The sequence below is a fragment of the Vicia villosa genome, linkage group LG5, assembly GCF_029867415.1.
Source record: "Vicia villosa cultivar HV-30 ecotype Madison, WI linkage group LG5, Vvil1.0, whole genome shotgun sequence".
NCBI lineage: Eukaryota > Viridiplantae > Streptophyta > Magnoliopsida > Fabales > Fabaceae > Vicia > Vicia villosa.
This window is the reverse complement of record NC_081184.1, coordinates 138,710,115-138,727,484: the sequence shown is the minus strand read 5'-3', so window position 1 is coordinate 138,727,484 and position 17,370 is coordinate 138,710,115. Positions and strand designations below refer to the sequence as shown.

Here is a 17,370-nt window from a genome sequence, read left to right as displayed (position 1 = left end):
TATATGATAGCTTAACAGTTGGAGATGAGAGAAACAGAATTTTTGGCATTCTTGATCAGTTAGGTCGACCTCTTGTAGTGCTTAGGTCGACCTAGCAGAGCTTGCAGAATTTTGCTCCCAGTTAGGTCGACCTGTTTAAGGATTAGGTCGACCAGAATCTTCTTCAAATGCATTCTGGGGACATTTTCTCAGATTAGGTCGACCTAGTTGTTGTGTAGGTCGACCTAGCAGAGGTATATGGATTTTTCTTCATTTTAGGTCGACCTAGGTTGACAGTAGGTCGACCTAACTGCTGCTTTTCTGCATTCTTCTTGTTTTGCTTGTGTTGAGTCAACCTATAAGCATAATAGATCATCCTGTACTATCATGAGTGATCAATGCTTGCTTTTCTTTGAGTTTTCTGCTTCCGCCTTGTTGTTTGAATGCTTATTTGAGTTTGCCATGAATCAAAAACATCTTTGAGTGTAATCTTGTTTTCACACAATAGACTCAACTCACAAACAATTTATTTAATCATGAAACATTCCGAACTTTGTCCATATGTGTTTGACTAGATCTGCTTGCAATTCGTGATGTACATTTGAATCATGCATCACAGATCTAGCACGCACATGATTCGCAAATGCAGGTAGCACCTCGGTCGAGAATGACTCTGGTGTACTAGACTCACTTGCCTCAGATTGATCATAATCTGTCCAATGTTGAGAATATGTATCTCGTTCATCCTCAACAATCATATTATGTAATATGATACATGACCTCATGATGAGAGCCAAATCAGTTATGTCCCACAAACGGGCAGGTTCGCGAATGATTTTAAATCGAGCTTGTAACACTCCAAATGCACGTTCGATGTCCTTCTGACATCCCTCCTGATATTTTGCAAATAACTTATCTGGTTCACTTTGAGGAAGTCTAATTGATTTGATGAAAGTTGGATAAGAAGGGTAGATACCGTCAGCAAGATAATATTCCATATTATACGGACGTTGATTCACAAAGAAGTTCACTCTTGGAGTATTTCCTTGTTCAACATCATCGAACACGGGTGAACGGTCTAGAATGTTTATATCGTTCAATGTGCCCGGACATCCAAAAAAGGCATGCCAAATCCATAGATCATAAGTTGCAATTGCTTCAAGAATAACAGTGGTGGTTCCCTTATCTCCCCGAGTAAATTGACCTTCCCATGCCGTAGGACAATTTTTCCATTCCTAGTGCATGCAATCAATACTGCCAATCATCCCCAGGAACCCCCGCATTTCACTAACATGCAGTATTCTTTGCAAGTCATCTTGAGTTGGGGCTCTGAGATACACTGGCTCATACAATTGTATGATTCCTTTACAGAATCCACGCAAGCACTCCAATGTTGTAGTACCTCCTATTTTGATGTATTCATCGACCGCATCAGTCGTCACACCATATGCTAACATTCGCATGGTCGTGGTACATTTTGCTAATGGAGATATACCTTCTTTTTTAGTTGCGTCAACTCTTTGGGTGAAGTAGTTATCACTGCTAGATAGGTCCCCAACGATCCGAAGGAACAAATGTTTTCACATCCGGAATCGTCGACGAAATGTTGCATTGTCGTATCTAGGTTGGTCTGCAAAGTAGTCGTCAATTAATCTTTGGTTTGCCGTTGTATGATCTCTGTTGAGATATTTTCTCTTGACACGATGTATATATCCTCCCTCTATTTGGTTTTATCGCTCCTTAAACCGGTTGATGATATACCTCTCTTCGATTTCAGACTGCCTTTTGTAAGCTTCAATATCAAAAGGAAATTCTGAAGGATCCATTAATATTTTTTTAGTAATATGAGATTTTTGGTATTGGTATATCAATAGAAGAATAAGCCCCTATTTATAAGGAATCAAAATAATGTGACCAAATAATGTGACAAAATAAGAATCAAAATACAAACTTCAATGTTGTTTATGAAAAAATAATGTGACCAAATAATGTGACAAAATAAGAATCAAAATACAAACTTCAATGTTGTTTATGACAAAATAATGTGACAAAATAAGAATCAAAATACAGACTTCAATGTTGTTTATGACAAAATAATGTGACCAAATAATGTGACAAAATAAGAATCAAAATACAAACTTCAATGTTGTATGTGACAAAATAATGTGACCAAATAAGAATCAAAATACAAACTTCAATGTTGTTTATGACAAAATAATGTGACAAAATAAGAATCAAAATACAAACTTCAATGTTGTTTATGACAAAATAATGTGACCAAATAATGTGACAAAATAAGAATCAAAATACAAACTTCAATGTTGTATGTGACAAAATAATGTGACCAAATAATGTGACAAAATAAGAATCAAAATACAAACAAATAATGTGACAAAATAGGAGTTCACATGCATTGATGGTAAACTCACATGCATTGATAAATGGTTCATTTGTCATATATAAGAATGAGGAAATCAAAATACAAATTATAAATAACGACTTGACAAAATAGGAAGACCAAATAACGTGACAAAATAGAAATCAAAATACAAACTACAAACAACGACTTGACAACACTTAATTTCCAAATAGATCACGACCCAACTTTTCTAACAACTCTTTGCTCCGGTCATCGAGATGCTCCTTTGAACTTAGCTTCATAAACATCTTCATCTTCTTAGCCTCAGTATTTTCATTCAACAAATGGTTAGCCTCCTCTTGCCTCATGGCTATTTTGTCCAATCGTTCCAACTCTTTCTCCTTAAATTGTTTGAATTCACTCCACTCTTCATTGACCGGTTCCAAGGTTGCACCCTTGCTTTTTTTTTTACCCTTTTTTTTAGCTGCATCCCGCCCTATTGGGCGAGCACCTGATCCTACAGAGTTGGAATCACTTACATCACTCTCATGGACTCTCTTAGATCCACTACTTCCAGATCCAGTATTTCCTCCCACCTGACTACCGTAACGTGGTTGATCACAGACAGCGAGCCATTCTGACATTAAAAGAAAATGTCCATTCTTACCACTTGAATATAATTCATACGCTTTTGCCAATACATCATTCTCCGACCACTCGCTTTGTTGCATACGCTTAGCGTTATCATAAGCACCAGTCCTTTTATTAAGTATTTTGCTCATGTAGTAGTAATGATTTCTGCATGCAGCTCCATATTTAATCCACCCACTAATTAGAACCAAATTTTGATTAAGTATTTTGGTTTCTCCTAACAATACTGTTTGTTCCATATTTAATCCACCCACTAATTAGAACCAAATTTTGATCAGTGGTCCATTTGGGGCTTTTCCGGCGTACAGGAGTTGAATCATCTGCATTTGGAGTGGCTCCTTGACCACCTCTCATGGCACCAATAGCCATTTGTGTAGAAAATTCAGGAACATTTTCATTTCCCATTGGAGTAGAAGAATAATCAGGGGGTAATTGAGATGAATATGACATCATTGATCCATAACATGGCCGATAATTTGGATTAGATGACGACATTATGAAATTTGGAGGAAATCCATAATTTGGTATATTTTGGGGACCTTGTTGGTTGGAAGATTGATTTTGAAATATATAGTTGTTGAAATTTGGGTAGTTGAAAGGATAATTAGTAGAATTTTGGGTGTTAAAATGATTATTGTTGGGATCCATTTCACTACAAAGATGTCTAGAGCTACAAACAAGAATTTTTTGAAGGCTAAATAAAAAAAATTGAGAGAAAAAAGTGAATTTTTGTGTGTGTCCAAATCAAATGAAACAAGTCTCTATTTATAGACAAAAAAAATGATGAATTTTGGTGAAAATAAAAATAAATAAAAAAATTGATTTACTAAAAAATAATTTACATTAAATAATTATTATGAAATAAAAATCTAAACATACACAACAACCAATAATATTTTGTCATATATTTTAGGTGACCCCCACTCTTTTCTTATTCAACATGTTGAAAGTATTCAACACCAATTAATCAACATCACATTAAACACATGATTCAACACACCATTGTAGCTATTCAACTATTGAATAAATTATTCAACACCCTCATTGTAAATGGTCTGAGTGTGTCTTTGACTTTTAGTAGAATGTTTGACCTAATATAAATGTTTCTCTCTCATGATGACGCATATAATCAACATAGCATGAATGCATCTTTCTAATGATGATCCATCATAATCAATATCATAATTTTTTCTAAAGTTATATTTCAAAAATAAATTTCATATAAAGCAATTACAAAAAATGTGATGTTTTACTTTATGTCCCGATGAAATTGATTGGGAATGATGGCTCATTCAACTTTCTAGAACCAAAATATCGTTTTCATTTTCATTTATTTTTGAAGGAAATTCCATTCTATTAACATTATTCATTCCGATTCTTCTATCTGACTTGACTTATAAATTATCGACCACTACTAGAAATACACGGATTACCTGCGGAATTTCCTGCGGAATTTTTTCCGCAGATTTACCTGCGGATTTTCCTGCCACTTTATTAAATAAAATAAATTCTGCTGCGGATAAGGATTTTGCAGAAAATTCCGCAGGAATACCTGCGGATATTGCTGCGGAATATATATTTCAACCAAAACATTTAACTACAAGAGAAAATCCGCAGGTAATTTCGCAGGAAAGTTTTCTGCGGATTTTGCTGCGAAAATATATTTTTATAAAACTAAACAACAATACGAAATCCGTAGGTAATTCCGCAGGAAAATTTCCTGCGGATTTTGCTGCAGATTAGACATAATCAATTTTTTTTAGCATAATTTTAATTTTATGTTTTTTATTTAGTTTAATTTTAATTTTTAATGCTTATTTTATCTACATTATTAATTATTTTTATGTTGTATTTTAACTAATTTTTAAATTTAATCTTTGTTTTTAATAAAATAAATTGTATGAAATTTTGATATATATATATATATATATTTATTTATTTATTTAATTTTTCAATTTATATTTTAATAGTAGCTATAACAGTTTTAAAAAATAAGATTATAAAAAAAATCTGATAAAGATTAAAAATAAGATTATAAAAAAAATCTGATAAAGATTAAAAAAAATTAGATAACGAGTAAAGTTATAAAATTGTTGAAATTGGTTTGGCCAGGAATCGAACCACAGTTTTGACACAAATGACTTCAAGTCTCTACCCTAAGACACTAAATTTTGTTTTAATTTTGTTTTAGTAATGTTATATTTTAAACTAATTGTTAAACCACTAAGCCGTGATAAACCCTGCTCCTTCAAACAAAATTGGAAAACCTAAAAAGCCAATTGACACTTGTTAAACGCTAGCGCCGATACCGTAAGCCGATTTCTGTTGCCGCAACCTCGCCGGAGCACGATTTCGCGAACCCTAGCGCCGTCGTCTTCTTCATCTTCACACTTCAATTCAGGTATTCATCTGTGTTCCTACTAATGTCGTTTTGCTTGCTTTTCCATTCGACTTTCTTGCTCATGTTGCTTGTTCTGATGATAATTGTGGGTAAAATCATAGTGGTACTGTCTTGAGATGATAATATATGTCGATTTATGGGGTTGTTGCCAGGAACGTGAACCTTCTTCATCTTCACACTATCGTGTTTGGATAAATATCTTAATCAATATAAGCACTTATAATATAAGCTATTAAAATTTATTTCTATTCTTTTGGTATTGCAGTCATGGTCGAAATTAGCTATTAGGAGCTGGCTTAGTGCAAAGAATAATTCTGAAAAAATTTCTTCAGACGACAGTGATAAAGGTGAAACTCTATTCTTTTGTTTGAGTTTAGTTTCATTAATTTCACCTTTTTTTTCATGCTGAAAGTGAATAAGTTTTTTTTTTAATCTTTGTGGGACTCACTCAAGACTCTGACAAAAACGAGGAAAAGTTGCTCAGAACAAGATAGTTACATCCTCGTACCAGATAATTTTGCTGGTAACTTAACAATACTGAGTTGAATCAGCTGGAAATTGGTATGAATATCAGTTAGAATTGTTATTGAAATGTCGGCTATGCCTCAGTCACACTGAGTTGGCAGTTAATGGCTAGAGTTTATAGTAAAGGCTGGTTCAACGTTCAATTGGTTGAATGTCTTGTTTGGTTTTTTAAATTACTAAAGAAACAAAACTATATGGACAGTGCCAAAGCTCACGAATTTGATGTTAAAGAGTGGGCATGTTGGCTGCATAGTGACTCATTTTTATTCACATACGACATTCCTTTTTATGAGCTATTTCACATAGTGGTTTTTTTGGCATTCCACTATTGATAACACTGCCTGTGGTGGTTGTGACTTGTGATAACTTATTTTTGTTTGTTGGGACATGATAATCTTATCATAGACATATCATTGCATTCTAAGAAGTAGCATCATGTTTAGCAACTTCCAGCCTTCTCATTTATGCTTTAGCATCTTTACAAAATTTAATACTAGAGAGCCTTATGTTTAGAAAAGTAAAGAGACTATGGTAATTTGTTTATACAGAATAGATGAATGTTGGATATTTAGTTGGGGTGCAACTGGAAGTTGATTCCACGGGTGTTAGTCATTGCTCCTTCAAGAGAATTACGATCTATGATTTGCAAAGAGATTGGGCAGTCTTGGTATATTATACCTCTAATTTTTTTCCTTACAAGGTTTTGATAAGGTTGTTTAATGTCTTTTTATCTTGAGTAAAGAACTGGAGAAATTAAAAGGCCTTCTAGGGTTGTCTTAGGAAACCTATATGTTTTTCTATTTTCCCATTTGGTCATATGAATTGCAGCTTTGGATGCAATCCAACCCAAGAAAGTGCATGCTTTTTTTTTTTTTTTTTGCTAGGAATGTATCCTCTTAGATACCTATATGTGAAAATATGTCTTAGTCCAAGGTGTACCCCATTGTAAATGTAAAGGGTACACAAGTGATTCTCTGTCGTTTCGTTACCTTTGATATAATATTTCGGAAAGAATGAATGATTGAAATTAACATTGTTAACTTTTAACCATAACTGTCTGTGGTTTTTTATTATAATCTGATGTCGATATACAAGGACAAGGAACATTGATAATCTCTTTTTCATGGGTGAACAAGATGCTGCCTGTGAAATACCGATGTCTATTCTCTATAAGTATTCTTGAATTTTTCTTTGACCTTCATTAAGGTTGTTTTGGAAACCATAGTACCCTGTTTATCTGATTTACCAACAAAGGTTTAAAATCAATCTTTAGGTGTCTATACTATTTGGGGAAATTAAGTCCTTTATTTTGAATGCTTGTAATGACATCCTTAGATTAAAAGTTTGCATTTAGGTCCCTATATTACAAACCGTTAAGATACCCAAATTTAGAATACTTCACTAGATGATTGGGAATACTAGCTTAGATAGAATTGAGAATGGTAGCATTGGAAAGAGCTGAGGTAGCACCTATTGTAGAAATATGGTTGAATCTTAACTTGAATGGTTTTGGCTTTTGTAGAGGAGGCGTATAGATTCCGTAGTAAATAAGGTAGATCAGGTGATCGGTAGGCGGTAGCCCAATAATTAGAGGCAGAGGAAGGGCACGAAAAGCTATAGGAAGTGAAACTATTGAGAAAAACTTAGAGATCAATGGTTTTGGGATAGGTATGATTTATGGTAGAATACTATGGATCTATGTTGCCGACTCTACTTAGTGGGATAAGGTTTGATTGTTTTGTCGCAATCTTTTTATGGCACTCCTATTTGTTCAGTTCAGCATTTTTGGTGAATGTTTGGTCTGGTGTGCCTGGTACGCAGATCAATTATTGATGGTTAGTTTCATTTCATTAATGCATTTGCATAAGTAAAGACGCCATTTTTTGTGGCAATAGTCAACCTCTTCTTTAGTAAGGAACATTTGGTTGCAGTGCAACTTTCATATTTTAAGGAGAATTATTTGGCACATCACTTAATTTGGAAAAGATAAGTCATTTGTCATCTTTGTGGCAACGTCACGACTTTTTTGATGAAATTTCACTTACTGATATTTGAGGTTTGGGAAGCTTTGATACACTGTTTTTTCTCATTTTCTTGGTTGTCTTTTTTGGAGAATTTCTTGTCCTCCATTCTCTTTGTAATCCACATTCTTCATATCAATATAAGTCACCTTTTGCATAAAAAGCGGATTGTTAATTTTACCGTCTTAACTTAATGTTATGATTAAAAGAGGTTAACTGCAAATTAAGTCATGTGCATCTAGTTATATTCTGATCATTTTCCTTTCATTTGATAGACTTTCCACATGAAGTCCTTAGCATGCCAGCTTTATCTCCTACAATGGTGAGCTTGGGGAAACAGACAGTTTTTTCTCCCTCTTCTGATCTCTTTTCTTTTATGGCTCTCATGGAATTTTGACTTCTTCTTTTGGTTTCAGACCCAAGGTAATATTGCGAAATGGAGGAAAAAAGAAGGGGATAAGGTAGGTCAGTTCGAAATTCTTATGTTTTGATTGTTGCCGATCACAACTCTGTTTGCTTTGATACTTTTATTTTGGAAATTGATATCTTTTAATGAATTAATCATTTTCGCATTGCTACTATTTAATCTTACAGATAGCAGTGGGTGATATACTTTGTGAAATTGAAACTGACAAAGCTACGCTTGAATTTGAAAGTCTTGAAGAAGGGTATTTTTTTCTTCCAAAGTTCTGGATGACCTTTAATTTAAAATTTATAAACTCCAATTTCTTACTGTTTAAATGGTAAAGCAACTTGAATGTTAGTTCTTTTTAAGTTCAGCATATCCGCCAATAAAATATCAGTTCAACATATCCGTCAATAAAAGAAACAGTTCAACTTCTCTCGGCTGGGCATTTTAGCAACTCAAAGGTTGCTCATAATATGCGTATCTTAGGTCTTCTTTGTTGTACAATTGATAATGGTGACATGATTGATTCTTGTCATAGATTATATCTACGGGATTAGGGTTTCTCTGAAGTTGTTTTGAAGTCCAAAAAGAAAAAAATTGAAAAAGCTAAAACACAAAAAAGTTTATAATACTCGTGCCAGCTGGAACTTATTTTCATCTATTTTTAGCTTATAGAAACAAAAAAAGTTTATGGCTAAAGGAAGAGAGTAGAGAGAGAATAAAGACTTTGAATTGTTATAATGTTTTGATATTATGATTCAAAAGACTAAACACTAACACTTATTTATACTAATAGTCTAATACGAAACTCCTAGTTGGTAGCATTAGATGAAACTAAAACATTATAGTCGGTGGCGAAAATCAAACTTTAAGATTACATGATAATATATGACCTTCACAATACTCATCTAACAGATAAGAATGACCATGGAGAAAACCATCGATGAATTGTAGCCATTCATTGTTTTTCCACACGACCGTCTTCGGTACTTTATATGCAGTAGACATGGATGTGTCTGTTATAGACAAAATAGTGTATCTGATTTCTTTCTCTTTTTTTGCTTCTCATTGTTATTTGTTAAGCCTATGTGGGCCTTCTTTTATATCTGGTTTACTATAATTGAACTAATTTTAACCCTAGAGTTATATCATATAAAACCTACAAGTTTTAGTGCCCAGTTAAAATGTGTTATAGTGATTGGATGGTTCATGCAGATTTCTGGCTAAGATATTGGTGCCTGATGGTTCAAAGGATGTGCCGGTTGGACAACCGATTGCAATAACAGTAAGCCAAACCACCATTTTGTTCCAACTCTTGTATTAATGTTATTTGTTAATGTTATATGGACGAAATAATGTTAGCTTCCGACATAGTCAACCAACTAATGAAATGCCACCTGATTTGGATATATGGGTAGAGTCGGTTGGAAAGAAGAAAGGGAATAGGGTATTTGGTCTTGGAACCGCATCTAAGACTTTGGTTTCTGTATCAAAGAAACCCTCAAGTCTTTCAAGTGACTCTCAAGAGGTTGATGTTTTGAGAAGTCAAGTCCATGCTTTAAATGCATCGTTGCAAAGACAAGAACAAGAGAAGATGGTGATGAGGCAACAATTGCATCGACAAGAAGAAAAGATGGCCGAAGCGAATAATAAAATTTCATTTTTAATGAATCATTTAGGATTTGTTGGGTCTTCTTCTCATCCACCACAACCCACTAATGAAAGTGATCACACAAATGAAGATCGTCGATGAAACAGATGAAGAAGACCTTAGTAATGAATTTTGATTTGTACTTTTTTTTCATTTTGACTTAGTTTTTGGATTGTATTATCTTTTTAACTTGTCAAACAAATGATTAGTAATAACTTGATTTTTTGAATCATTTTTAGTAATGACTATGTAAGTACTTCATACCAATTATGTTCTATGAATTCAAGTTTAATTTAAATTGAAAATTATAATTTTATTTTATATTATAGTTATTTAAATATATATAATGGTTCAAAAGTTTATTAAAATAAAAAAATTATTTAATCTCAGAAAGAAATTTCCTGCGGATTTACCTGCGGATATACATTTCCTGCAAATTTTCCTGCGGAATTAGCTGCGGATTTACCTGCGGAATTATTTCCTGCGGATTTAGCTGCGGAAATACCTGCGGAATTACCTGCGAATAATATTACCCACGAAGGTTTTAGCTGGGGACATTAAACCGCAGGAAAATCCGCAGGAAACACGTTTCCTGCGGAAATTTAACAAAAATCCGCAGGTAATTCCGCAGGAAATACGTGTATTTCTAGTAGTGGACACCATATCCTTCCGTTTTTGTTTGAAATTTAAGAAAAATAATAATTTATACGCTTGGTAGCTTATTGAAGTCGCCAGTTACATGTTGGAATTATCAATATAGAATTGGAGTAATATCCACATATAAAGACAAAACTGGAAATTAAAAATGTAGCATAGATTTTTGATCAACTATTTTAAAACTCCATGTTTTAATTTTTTCCTTTAAATTAAATTTAATATTAATCATATGTTTTACAAAACTATACACGATTAGCATGATTAAAAAGTCAATGAATGATAAAAAAAATGTACTACGTATATTTGGTTCATTCATATTCTTCGGTTTGACTTGACTTATAAACTATCAACACCATATTATTCCGTTTTTGTTTGAAATTTAGAAAAATAATCATCTCTTTCAATTTGATATATATGTGACTCATTCAAATTCTTCAGTTTCATTTGACTTATAAATTATTGACACCTTATCCTTCTATTTTGTTTGAAATTTAAGAAAAATAATAATTTCTTTCAATGCGTTTGGCAGCTCGTTCAAATCACCAATTGCATGGACGCGCATTCAATCGGTCTGATCCCACTCATTCACATTGAAAAATGAACTGTTAGCTTTGCATTGGTCACAATTTTCGAATGAATTGTAATTTTGGCCGCATGCAACGAAACCACTAAATTATTAAATCAAAACACATTTCGAGTGTATCAAAATTCTTCCTTAATCAATTTTTAGAACAAGATTACTCGCAAAACATTTCTTGGAGATTACATTGATGGATTTAGAAGTTACTATCACACAACCAGATATATTTCACTCAAATATAAAGCCCATTGTTGTAGAGAAATAATCTTGGTTGCCACCTTTACTAATCGTCATATTTTCATGATAATTTTGATTTGGAAATTTGCAAGTGGAATATTGGTGAAACTCTTATACTCATTTGCCCCCAAGGACTTTGGATTCAGGATCAATAGATTATCATTGATATTATCTTGTAACTAATCAGAAGTAAAAAGAATCGGACCAATTACCACCACTGTAAATGATACATTTCATGACAAAACTTTCATCTCAGTAAAAAAATCGAGGTATAACGCCTAGACACACCATTTTTCATTTTCTTAAAAAGAAAAACAACATATTTTCTCAATTTTTAATGACGTTGAGGAGAAAAACAATTCAAGACACGCTTCAAATCCTATCTATTACCGTTTATGTTTTAATTTAATTATAAGTGTAAACTAAATAATCTATCCCTTCGATTTCCTTAATAACCGAAGGATAAAATAATCATATGTTACCATAAAAACACTCGTTAAATAGATGTTATCCTAAACCTAACTTATATGTAGTCACCCCAAACTCATATGCATCATTATTGTGGGATGGATTGGAAGACCAAAAAATATCTTCAATCACTACAACAAATAACACTTTTTATGACGACATTTTCACCATGTATGATAAAAAAACCGCGGGTACATGTAACAGGAGCACCCTGTTTTATTTAAATAATAATAATAATAAATCAGTTACCTCGGATTTAAATAAAACCGATATAAATATATGATCAGAGTTTCAGGTTCGATTCCTAACTTCTTTTATTTAATGTTTTATATGAAACCAAAATATTGTCTTTATTTTTATTAGATTTTACGACGGATATGTTTCCTCGGTTTTCTGTAAAACTGAGATAAAAACTCCTTAATTTTCATTTTTCTGCAAACAAAAAGGCGCCTTTTTTTTATAGATTTTACGAGATGGTTTGCTAACTCAGTTTTTTAGATTACCCGAGATAAATACTCTGTATCTTTTTAATTCCTTAAGTGTCTATGTAAATTAAATTTTGAGTCGTCACAAAAGAACACTTCTTCTCCAAGGAGTCATAGCGTACAAAAAAATTCTCTCAGCGGTATGCTATTATTGTTACTGTTGTTCTCCAATATTGTGGTTCTTGTTGTTCTTCATTACTGTTATTGTTGTTGTTCTTGTTCTTGTTCTTGTTATTCTCCATTGCTGTTGTTCTTGTTGATCTTGTTGTTGCTGTTGTTCTCCATTATTGGCATTCTTGTTGTTGTTATTGTTCTTCATTACTGTTGTTGTGGCATTTTGTTGTTGTTAAGAAGCATTACTAAAGGCCGTTTTAGGTTTTGATTTTGGTGTTTTGGATGGTTAACGTATAAACTTCCTCAATAATCAATGAATATGTGAAAGACTTGGACCTCTCCAATATATAATTTACTGTAAGTTATAATTTTTAGGGAAAATACCCTTTTTCGTCCTTTAACTTTGCCTCGGGGTCCATTCTGGTCCCTTAACTTTTAAAAAGTACAAATCAATCCTTTAAGTCTTAAAAACGGAGCACGTTGGTCCCTTACAACCATTTAGTGCAAACGACCGTTTGAATCTGCATACGTGGCAGATGAAATGGATCATCTATTTCATTTTCCCTTTTCCTCCAAAATTTGACCTAACCGCGTTAAGAATTTGATTTAGGGTTAACATCGATTAATTTCCCAAAATTGAAGAGTAGTTTTCTTCCTTCTTCCTCCATGAAATCAAATTTCAATTCGTCCTCCATGAAACAGAAAAGTGAAGAAAGTATGAAATCCAGTTCTTTTACGGGGGGGGGGGGGGGGGGGGGGGGGGCGGAATCTTCCATGGAAACCAAGTTGTCACTATGGAGATACAACTATTCTTCGCAGGTCTTCAACGGCGAAGAGCCATGTAAAATATTTTTGGGGTTGTTCTCATTTTAAGGTATGTTTGTAATTTGTACAAACTTTTTATCTCCATTGTTCATGTCCAACTGTCTTTTGTAAAATGCAGGGAACAAGGCAACCTGGGTGTGGATTTTTTGAATGGTTTTATGAGGATGTTCAAGATGACAAAGGGAAAATTATAATGTCCTGATTGGAAAATTTATCATAAAAATTGGATGATGCAACAATGGAGATTGAAAAAGTAAAGCTGACAAATGAAAAATTAAGGAAGAAGATAAACAAGATTATGAAGTTGAAAAAATTCTGGATGTTATTTGTTATTTTAGGTGCAACATTTGCAATTTTGTTCATGATGAAATGAAATGCTTAATTTCAGTTGGAAACTATTGTATTGTAATTGGAAACTATTGTAATGTAATGTTTAAGTTATAATAAAGTGGGAGTTTTTGTTAATTTTAGTTGTCAATTAAATGAGTTCAATTTTATTAGAAGAATAGTTAAGTTCAATCTAATTGTTGTAACATTGCAACACTTAATTTCAGTTTAATCGTGTATTAACATTGCAAAAGTAACAAAAAAGAAGAATTGTTAAAGTAACACAAAAGTAACACACTTAATTTCAGTCAATAGTGCCTTAACATTGCAAAAGTAACACAAAATACTAGTACACAAATTGACTTTCAACATGAAAATAAGCAACACTTAAGATAAACTTGTTCTACATGACTTTCATAACCAGTACACAAAATGACATCAATTCAAACTAAGATACATAAGCATAACATTAGATGATTCCAAATATGAGTTAAGACCATTACACAAAATGATGTGATTGCTTCTTTTATATCATCCTTTGAACTAAAGTAGGAACCCACCTCCCATTTGAAATCAGCCATATTCTTTTGAATCTAAAACATAGGGATATGTTTTTTTTGCACACCATGACTGTCATCACTGTCACACCCACTCACCAAACCTTCACTCTCACTACCACTCCCAATTTTAACACCCCCATCTCTGTCTTCATGTTGTTCAACTAGATTGTCCAATTCATCTTCATCTATATCTTCATAACCATCAAAAGAATCATTAAAATCAACATCAAGAGCACTGTCATATTTGTATTCACTATCATCACTACTTATGGAATCATCCACTTCAACACTATCAACACTGTCATCTTTCTCATTCTCCAAAACAACATGTTCAACATGTTCAGCCTCCAACACAACCTTCTCAGCCTCTAACACAACCTTCTCAGCCTCCAACACAATCTTCTCAGCCTCCAACTCAGCTTCATTAGAGTTACCATTTTCATTGATTGCTTCTTCATGCAACTTAGAAAGCATTTCTTCAACTACATCCTCTTCCTCATTTCTTACATGCTCCTCAGTGACACCATGCTCCTCAACTACAACATTTTCTAACTCTATTGGATTTACAAACTCAGGCTGCCCAATTGTGTGTATAATAAAAATTTCTACACCTAAGTGAACCTTATACAGATCGGCTATTTCTAATGCTCCTGCATCATTATTAAGTTCTTGCATCCCAAATTTTGGGTCTTTGTAATAGATTTTCTCAAAATCCCTATACCCTAAACACTTGAGTGAACCTGTCAGCTCAAAGTAACTCCATGTGTCAACATCTATTTTCAACTCAGAAACTTCCCCTCCTTCATAAACCTTAAGATCACCATCAACAAATTCACCACTATGGTGAATTGTGAGTACGATATAATCGTCCATTTCACCTAACATCATAAATATGCAGAACCCTAATTACTCAGATTAAATACATTCAAACAAACGATTTACAATGAAACCCTAATTCATCAGAAGCAAAAACATGGATTTGACGGATTTAGCAAAAACACCCTAAATTCTAAGACTGAAAACATGCAAAAACCCTTATTTCTATCACAATCAGGCAAGGCACATATCATAAATTTTCTAACCATATGCAAATGCTTTTAGGTTGGCCTTCAACGTTCCTCACTGCACGACAATGTTTGCCATCAACGTTCTTCGATACACGAGTTTTTTCTTCACAAAGGGTAAGTTCTTCAAATGTTCCCAGAATGAGGTGTTTTGTTCCCAAATGTTAAGAATATAACATTTAAATGCCACGTAAGACAATCAAAAGGCCACATATGCACTTAATTTGAACGCTCACTAACAGAGACAGACGGAAGGACAAACGTGCTCCGTTTTTAAGACTTAAAGGATTGATTTGCACTTTTTAAAAGTTAAAGGACCAGAATGGACCCCGAGGCAAAGTTAAAGGACGAAAAAGGGTATTTTCCCTAATTTTTATATATGAAGCATTTTCGTTATTTTTGTTTTAGTTTTATTTATATTTAGTATATGATGAAAGCTGATAGATTAGTGTGTATCAAACCATAGAATGAAACCCCTAAATTATTTGTAACCTTAAGCTTACATATAAAAAAAATGCGGGTACATGTTCAGGAGAACCTTGTTTTATTTAAATAATAATAATAATAATAATAATAATAAACTAGTTACCTCAAATTTAAATAAAATCGACATAAATATATGATTATGGTTTGAGGTTCGATTCCCAACTTCTTTTATTTAATGTTTTATATGAAACAAAAAATGTGTCTTTATTTTTATTAGATTTTATGACGGATATGTTTCCTCGGTTTTCTGTAAAACTGAGATAAACACTTCCTATTTTTTATTTTTCTGCAACAAAAAAGGCGCCCTTATTTTTTTTTATAGATTTTACGAGATGGTTTGTTAACTCAATTTTTTAGATTATCCGAGATAAATACTCTGTATATTTTTAATTCCTTAAGTGTCTACGTACATTAAATTTTGAGTCGTAACAAAAGAACACTTCTTCTCCAAGGAGTCATAGCGAACAAAAAAACTCTCTGACCGGTATGTTATTATTGTTACTATTGTTCTTGTTGCTCTCCAATATTGTGGTTCTTGTTGTTCTTCATTACTGTTATGGTTGTTGTTCTTGTTCTTGTTATTCTCCATTGCTGTTGTTCTTGTTGATCTTGTTGTTGTTGTTGTTCTCCATTACTGGCATTCTTGTTGCTGTTGTTGTTGTTGTTGTTCTTCATTACTGTTCTTGTGGCATTTTGTTGTTGTTAAGAAGCATTACTTAAGGTCGTTTTTGGTTTTGATTTTGGTGTTTTGGATGGTTAACGTAAAAACTTCCTCAATAATCAATGAATATGGGAAAGACTTGGACCTCTCCAATATATAATTTACTGTAAGTTATAATTTTTATATATGAAGCATTTTCTTTATTTTTGTTTTAGTTTTATTTAAATTTAGTATATGATGAAAGTTGATAGATTAGTGTGTATCAAACCATAGTATGAAACCCCTAAATTATTTGTAACCTTAAGCTGACAAATCAGAACCCACAGATTAAAACTTTCATTAAGTAAAATCATAAAAAGTTCAATTTTTTATTAATCATATCTAATTCTCTGGCTGACAGAAAGTATGACCAAATATAATCTGCTTCATCATCATCAGAATCAATGATGACTAGCCTTTTTACCTTTCTTCTTTTTTATCTCTTCTTCCTGAGAGCTCTCCTTAGTCTCAAAGGTTCGATAGCAGCATGGTCTTTTTCAACGACTTGGACCTCTACATCCACATCAGCTTATGTTTTCTCAATATTGGATGAAGTACTTAGTTTCTGTTTTGGTTCTTTCATGATTTGGACATATTCTTTGATTTCTTTGGATAAATTTTCAGCAGAAGTATCCATTTTGATTCTTCCTCTTCTCTGATTTCTCGGGATGGAGTTATTTCATTTTTATATTAAGTTTTCAGATTCTTCCTCTTCTCTGATCTTTGGAAGTCTAAAAGTCAAAAGATTCCACGCATGTCAATTACTAGTAATTGCTTCTAATTATTGCTTTTTAATTATCCTCGTTTTCTTACCTTGGAAGTTGAAAAGATCTTCTGGTAGATGTTAGGGACCAAATAGTACTAATTTTCA

General features: G+C 33.0%; 1 protein-coding gene and 1 pseudogene across 5 annotated transcripts; one reads left to right on the top strand and one right to left on the bottom strand.

Moving 5' to 3' along the window:
- Nucleotides 1–509: 509 nt before the first annotated feature.
- On the bottom strand, nt 510–3,637 carry LOC131607514 (uncharacterized; annotated as a pseudogene).
- A 1,524-nt stretch (nt 3,638–5,161) lies between these two features.
- LOC131602738 (dihydrolipoyllysine-residue acetyltransferase component 1 of pyruvate dehydrogenase complex, mitochondrial-like) lies at nt 5,162–10,320 on the top strand. 5 transcript variants are annotated; one of them, XM_058874915.1, is made up of 8 exons: nt 5,162–5,390; nt 5,656–5,737; nt 5,844–6,582; nt 8,212–8,258; nt 8,353–8,397; nt 8,531–8,604; nt 9,561–9,630; nt 9,764–10,320. In XM_058874915.1, the coding sequence occupies exons 4-8, from the start codon at nt 8,235–8,237 to the stop codon at nt 9,884–9,886; spliced, it is 336 nt and encodes a 111-aa protein (XP_058730898.1). In that variant the 5' UTR covers nt 5,162–5,390; nt 5,656–5,737; nt 5,844–6,582; nt 8,212–8,234; the 3' UTR covers nt 9,887–10,320. The 5 variants fall into 5 exon arrangements, with proteins under 5 accessions (XP_058730898.1, XP_058730899.1, XP_058730900.1 ...); XM_058874916.1 differs by having other exon boundaries at nt 5,165–5,390; nt 5,844–5,951; XM_058874914.1 differs by having other exon boundaries at nt 5,178–5,390; nt 5,844–5,913; nt 9,764–10,318.
- Nucleotides 10,321–17,370: the final 7,050 nt, after the last annotated feature.